The sequence below is a fragment of the Cajanus cajan genome, chromosome 1, assembly GCF_000230855.2.
Source record: "Cajanus cajan strain Asha chromosome 1, NIPB_CcT2T_4, whole genome shotgun sequence".
Taxonomy (NCBI): Eukaryota; Viridiplantae; Streptophyta; class Magnoliopsida; order Fabales; family Fabaceae; genus Cajanus; species Cajanus cajan.
In genome coordinates, this window is record NC_138517.1 from 29,163,668 (window position 1) to 29,171,189 (window position 7,522).

General features: G+C 47.9%; 1 protein-coding gene across 1 annotated transcript; it reads left to right on the plus strand.

Annotated features, from left to right (window-relative positions):
• The first annotated feature begins 3,887 nt into the window (after nt 1–3,887).
• LOC109811511 (uncharacterized) lies at nt 3,888–7,190 on the plus strand. The gene has a single exon (XM_020375274.2). The coding sequence runs from the start codon at nt 3,888–3,890 to the stop codon at nt 7,188–7,190; it is 3,303 nt and encodes a 1,100-aa protein (XP_020230863.2).
• Nucleotides 7,191–7,522: the final 332 nt, after the last annotated feature.

The following is a 7,522-nucleotide window of genomic DNA, read 5'->3' on the forward strand; positions in this document are numbered from 1 at the left end:
TCGAAGTTCTGATGAACTTTGCCTTCAGCAATCTCTCAATTTCCCCCTTGATTTTCTCGATTACTTCAGGAGCAAATCTTCGAGGACTTTGCTTCACGGGTTTCTTTCCTGGGATCATGGGTAGCCTATGCTCCACCAATTCTCGATCTAGTCCTGGCATTTCATCATAATCCCATGCAAAGCAATCTTTGTATTCATGCAACATTCGAATTACCTCCTCTTTCAGCTCCCCTTGCAAGAACTTGCTAATATAAGTGACTCGCTTATTCTCGACGGTTCCCAGATTAACCTCTTCGAGAGGATCTTGGGATTCTAACTTATGTTCTTCATTAGCGGCCCTTTCGAACCCCAAGGGTGAATCATCGAAAATACAGTCCAGTTTGAGTTCTAGTTCTTGCTCTTTACCTTCTTTTGTCTTCTCGACCTCTAGGTCTGTTTTTTCTTTTTGCTTTTCATTTTTATCTAAGACTCCTTGGTCCCTTTGATTTTCTGTTTTTTTGTTTTTCTTCATTCTCCTTTTCGATTTCGAAGTCTTTTCCCTTTCTCTTTTGTTTTTCTTTCTTTATTGACTCGAAATCCGTCTCCTCTTTCTTTTTTTGTTTTTCTTCGGCAAAAATGGTCGTGCTAACCTCATTGTCAAACTGATATTTCTCGGCCAAGTTGGCCGTTTGATCGGCCACGTAGGCCGCTATTCGAGCTAAGAAGCTCGAGTAAGGATTTTCTTCCTTCATTCATCCAGTGGAGCCGAATCCTTTTCGGCTCGAATCACAAATCCCTTTTTCACATCCCAACAAAAGGTTTTCTTGATTCCTTCCTCTTCGTCCATCACACCAGAATTGTAAGCCTCGAAAGGCTTGGTCTTCGCAAAGGCCGTTAGTTGCTGGTCAGCAAAATACATCCCAACCTCGTACGTTTTCTGATCGGCCTCGAGGACCTCTAACCCTTCATCATCATTCCAGAAGAAAATCTTCTGATGCATTGTCGAAGGAACGGCCCCTACTCCATGGATCCACTCTCGACCTAACAGAACATTGAAGTTTGCCTTAGAGGGCGTCACTATAAACATAGTAGTCCTCTTCACACTCCCAATCTGCACATCGAGCAGAATCATACCTTCAGGGTTTGAAGACTTGCCTGCATAATCAGAAATCATTATATTGTGAGGTTTCAGATCAGTCAAAGATTTCCCAAACCTCTTCAACATGGTTTTAGGCAGGATGTTCACAGCTGCACCCCCATTGACCAAGACCTTATTCACTTCTTGCCCTTCGATCATCAAGGTCAGCAATAGGGGCTTAAGGTGCCCTTTCATTTCCTCCGTGGGAGAATCGAACACAGCAGAATTGAACTTGGGGACAACCCTCGAGATATGATTCACCCATATAACCTTGGACTCATAATTAGGGTCCTCAAAATAATCCTCTCGATGGATATCCTCTTGTTCATTCACGGCCTCCATGGCCCCAACATACTCAGTTGGCAAAATGGACACTATTCCACAAATATCCTCTAGAGAATCCTCAAATCCGCTCTCGAAGCAGTCTGTGATCATATCTTCATCATCCTCTAAGAACTTCTGAGAGGATTCCCCTTTTTGGGGTACAGGAATCGAAAAACGATTTCCCTTAATACCTTCAAAAGTAGCTTTCCTCATCCTTTGCTGTCTCCTCCACTGAGTCTTAGTCAAGTTGTTGAAAGGTTGTCGAAAACCGCGCCCATACCCTCCAGTATTAACTCGACTAGGCCCTGTTATGGAGTTTGGCATCCTCCCGGGCACTCCTTGCATCGGGTGAGCAGTATGACTCATGACCTGTTTTCCTCGACCCATACCTCCCATCATCATTGGCCTAGGTGGTGCGTTCCATTTCCCCACAGGCACATTTGCGTTCGGCACGTAAGTATTGCCGAACCTCGAGGAATTATACATCTCCATTTTTCCCACTGGAGCATTGTATTGAGGCATATGAACTTGCCTCATGGTCAATCCTGCCTTCGACCCTTCATATATTTTAGTCCTTTCACGCAGCTTCTCAGCTTTGTAGCTTTTCAGCATCTCCGACTCCTCGAAGGCCTTGGCAGCAGCCTTGTCAAAGACGGCACTGCATCGAGGACACAACATGACTTCCTTGTCTGCTTCTTTCTTCTTAGATAAGAAGTCGACCAAACTATCTCCTTCCTTTGGGTAAATGGGTTCCTGCTCCTTGGCAAAATCCTCCATTAACTCTTTGAGTTTCTCATCAAAGATAGGCTCGATGTTTTCATCCTCTTCCACAGTAACATTCACCATGTTGACCCCCATAGAGACTGGTTCGGCATATCCAGTATGAGCAGCGAATGGGTCTGTGTCAACTTTCATGTCTTTTCCTTCGAATGCAAGACGACCATCAGTAATCGCCTTTTCGATCAAATCCCTGAAACGTACACAATTATTAGTCTAGTGACCATACATGTTATGGTATTTACAGAACTTCTTTCCTTTTCTTTGCTTGAATGGTGGAATCTTGTGATTTTCTGGAAGAATAATTTGCTTATCTTTTAATAAGATGTCAAATATTTTTTCTGCTTTGGTTATATCGAAACTATATTTCTTATTCGAATTCCCTTCCATATTACCCCCTGGTTTTAGCATTTGACACTGGTACGTAGGTCCGGGACGTAGTTCTGCTAAATTAATCTCAAAATCTTCACTCGAAGCTTCACAGTTAGAATCTTCACTAAAATCAGAATTTTCTAAATACGCTACTTTCTCTTTTCGAACAAATTTGTCAAATTTTCTCAACCTTTCTTTTTCCCATTTAATTTGTTCGATCCTTCTCACTTTCTCAGCAAGTTGGGTCATGTCCCTCAATTGTTCATTTACTAATTTCTTGCGTATCGAAAAATCTAATCTTGTTGCTGCAATTCTAACTGTACCGTCCAGGTCATAATCTGACCTAATCTTGCATTCGGCAATAAGGCGAGCATGATCTCCTTGTCGGCATTAACCCGATTGAAGGTTCAGTACAGTCCTAGTCGGTCATAGCCCGACTCGACCAGCAAAGCTCGATTCCTCTCGCCTGCAAGGGAACTACTCGGCATTTACCTTACTGGACCCTTGGTATGGGCCCAGTTGATCGGAATCCGACCGAGCTCGTCCCCACTAACCCCGCGCCATCATGATAAAAACGGATAGGAAAATCCCTTGATTCTCGGGGCCCAAGAGGCCCATGAACGACGTACCATAAAACCCAAAACCCTAGAGTTGAGAAGGCAGATTACACTTTTGAATGCTCTGGCTCTAAGGCACGATCTAGGAGAAAACCCTAGTCCACCCTTTGGCCGAAACATTTTAGCGCCCACCGTGGGGCTACGGTAAAACTCTTCCTACGCCCCAAGTCCCAGAGAAGAATCGGCGATCTACCATGGCAAGAGGCGGCAATAACAACAACAGCGCACAACCTCCAACGATGGAGGAGATGATGGCCATGATCAATGGCTTAAGGGAAGAGAATGCGCGTTCTAGGGAGAGAGAGGAAGCCATTCAACGTGAGAATGAGGCAATCAGGAGGCGAGCGGATGAGATGGAGGCCAGGTTAGAAGCTAGCGCCAGGACGGTAGAGGAGGATGTCATGCTGGAAGTCCCCAGGGATTTTCGACCTTTTTCGGAAGCTATAGAGGTCGAGGCCATCCCTAGGGATCATCGCATACCTCAAGTGGAGCCCTTTGACGGAACTCAAGACCCTAATCAGCATTTGATGGACTTCCGTGCTCAAATGCTGATCTGTGGAGGAAGCATGGAGGCGCGATGCAAATTGTTCATGGGCACACTCAAGAAGGCAGCGCTTGACTGGTTCAGCGGACTCCCGGACTGATCAATCACAGACTTTGACGTCTTTAGCCGGCTCTTCATGTTCGCCGCTAACAAGAAGAAACCGCCGATCACGTCAGACCTGTTCGACCTCAGGCAGCAACGCGAGGAGTCGCTGAAAGACATCCTGCAAAGGTTCAACGAGGTTGCGCTGAAGATAGCGTCGTTGGACGAGAGGATGGCGATCATTGCATTTCAGAAAGGTTTGAGATCGGGAGCTTTCGACATCGCACTCGAAAGAGCGAACTGTCAAACGATGTCGGAGGTGAGGGCTTTCGCCTTGAGCCACATCAAAACGGAGGAGAATCAGATTATTAAAAGGGCAGAGGAGGACCGAGAAGCAGGGGGCAGCAATAAGGAGGGAAACAAGCATCTTCGACCGCGCTCAGACTGGAGCAAACGGCGTGACCGATACAACATGAAGGAGGGCAGTTATAGGCAGGCCGAACAAAGTGGTCGGGCAAGGGGCGAATGGACACGCAACAATGAGGAAGAGAGGTTCACCCCACTTACTTTTCCCAGGCGACAGATACTCCGCGATGTCAACAGCACATCGTTGTTCGAATTTCCGGCGGCGACAGAGCGTCAGTTGGGGCCCTCGAAAACCGACTGGTGTGAGTTTCATAGGGCTCATGGACATTCTACGGAAAATTGCTTCGTCCTAGGAAGACAGATCGAACGCCTGATCAAGGAGGGACGACTGAGGGAGTTTGTGGCGAGAAAGCAAGAAGGAAGCTCGTCCGATAGGCGGTCTAGGCGCACACATGATGACGCCAGGAGGGATAGGCGTAGAGAGAAAACTCCTCCCAGAGACTCGCCAACAAAGGTCTCGGAAACTCATCAGCAGCCCATCCATGGAGATTTCAACACCATAGCAGGAGGTTTTGCCGGCGGGGGACCTACTTCTGCGGCCCGAAAGAGGTACACTCGGTCGGTGTTGACGGTCTCGGAATTCAGGCGACCGTCTCAGCCTGAGATTTCGTTCTCAGATTCGGATTACGAAGGAGTAGCGCCTCATGAGGATGACCCCATCGTCGTGTCGGCGATTGTCATGGGGTACAATGTGAAACGTGTGTTGATTGACCAAGGAAGTTCCGCGGACATTTTATTCTGGGAAACCTTTGAGGGGATGAAAATTCCTAACGACCGACTAATTTCGTATGCAGGGACTCTAGTGGGTTTTGCAGGGGATCAAGTCATTGCAAGGGGATATGCCGATTTGGAGACGACCTTTGGCCAAGGAGCCCAGATGAAGACGGTGGTTGTTCGGTATTTGGTGGTCGATGCTCAGTCGTCGTATAGCATACTGATCGGTAGGCCGACTTTGAACAAGCTAGGAGCGATCGTTTCCACTCCCCATCTGAAGGTAAAGTACCCGTTGCCAAGTGGTGCTGTGGGGGTTCTCAGGGTAGACCAGGAGGTTGCTCGAAAGTGCTACGGGGATAGTTTAAAGACGCGAAGACGACTGTACACTACGCAGGTAGAGAAGGAGATTCATTCTGTCGAACTGGATCCTAGGATGGGACAGTTTGACCACCAACCCGCCCCAGCAGAAGACGTCAAGGAAGTGGAGGTAATGGAAGGAAGAAACGTAAAGATAAGTACTTCGTTGACTCCAGAAGACGAGGAGAAATTGGTGAGGGTTCTAAAGGATAATGTGTTAGCATTCGCGTGGCATTCCAGCGACATGCCTGGGATCGATCCAAATTTCCTGTGTCACAAGTTGTCCATTGACCCTGGCGCAAAGGCAGTAATTCAGAAGAGAAGGAAATTTGGCGAGGAAAAGCGAAGGGCTATCGCAGAAGAGACGCAGCAACTACTAATGGCAGGACACGTTCGAGAAATCCAATACCCGACCTGGTTGGCAAACGTGGTCATGGTGCGCAAGAGCAACGGGAAATGGAGAATGTGTACGGACTTCACTGACCTTAATAAGGCTTGCCCAAAAGACTCGTACCCGTTGTCGAATATAGACTGCCTGGTGGATGGGGCATCGGGATACGAGTTACTAAGCTTCATGGATGCCTATTCGGGGTACAACCAGATCCGAATGCATCCTACAGATGAAGACAAGACCGCCTTCATAGCCGATCAGGCCAATTTCTGCTACAGGGTTATGTCGTTCGGTTTGAAGAACGCAGGGGCGACCTACCAGCGACTGATGGACAAAATCCTTGTGAATCAGCTCGGTCGGAATGTGGAGGCTTATGTTGACGACATGGTGGTAAAATCGGAAAGCGTTACTCGGCACTTTGACGACTTGCAGGAATTGTTCGACACCATCGGCAAATACCAGCTGAAACTGAATCCTGAGAAGTGCTCTTTCGGCGTCCAGGCGGGAAAGTTCCTCGGTTTCCTGCTGACTCACTGCGGCATTGAAGCGAACCCGGACAAGTGCTCGGCGATCATCGACATGAGGAGCCCCTCTACAGTAAAGGAGGTACAACAATTAACGGGAAGGATGGCCTCACTCTCCCGATTTATATCAAGAGCGGCGGACAAAGCCCTGCCTCTTTTTCAATGTTTAAGGAAGAACGACCGGTTCGCTTGGACGACCGAGTGTGAAGAGGCTTTCTCCGAGCTCAAGAAGTCGTTGGCATCTCCGCCGATCCTGACAAGACCACGACTAGACATGCCCTTGTTGGTATACATCTCGGCATCCGATCATGCTGTCAGTTCGGTTCTGGTGCAAGAGCGTGAAGCTTCTCAAGTTCCTATTTACTTTGTAAGTAGGGTCTTGCAGGGAGCAGAGACAAGGTATCAGAGAATCGAGAAACTGGCCCTCGCGATACTGATCACTGCGAGGAAATTGAGGCACTACTTCCAGAGTTACGAGGTGATAATTCGTACTGATCATCCGATTCGACAAGTCTTGCAAAAACCCGATCTGGCTGGTAGAATGATGAAATGGTCGGTCGAACTCTCAGAATTCTCCATTAAGTATGAGCCGAGAGGAGCGATCAAAGCCCAGGTATTGGCCGACTTCCTGATGGAGTTAACCCCTCCGGTCGAGGAGGACACAGTCGGTGAAACCCAATGGATTTTATCGGTTGACGGTGCGTCAAACATAGGAGGAAGTGGAGCTGGAATCGTCTTGGAAGGCCCGGGCAGAATCCTGCTAGAACAGTCACTACGATTTGAATTCAGGGCAAGCAACAACCAAGCCGAGTACGAGGCGTTATTGGCAGGGATGAGTTTGGCCAAGGAGATGGGGGCGACGATTTTGTCAGCCAGAAGTGATTCCCAATTAGTCACCGGACAAGTGGCGGGAACTTTCCAAACCAAGGATACTCAATTGGCCAAGTACTTGGAAAGGGTCAAACTTTTATCGGAAAATTTCTGAGCATTCACACTTAGCCACGTGCCGAGGGAGCAAAATTTGAGAGCAGATCTCCTCTCCAAGTTAGCCAGCACGAAGAAGCCAGGAGCCACTCGGTCGGTCATCCAAGAAACTTTAGCTCAGCCGAGTATAAATGAGCCACTGGGGAGTGTTCTTTTCATCCAAGAGGAACTCAACTCGTGGATGGGACCTTATATCGCGTACCTGACTCGGGGGAAATTACCAGAGGATAAAAGGGAAGCATCGTTGATACAAAGAGAGTCTGCCAGGTTTGTGGTCATTAGCGAGAGACTTTACCGAAGGGGCTACAGCTCTCCTCTTCTAAGATGTCTGAC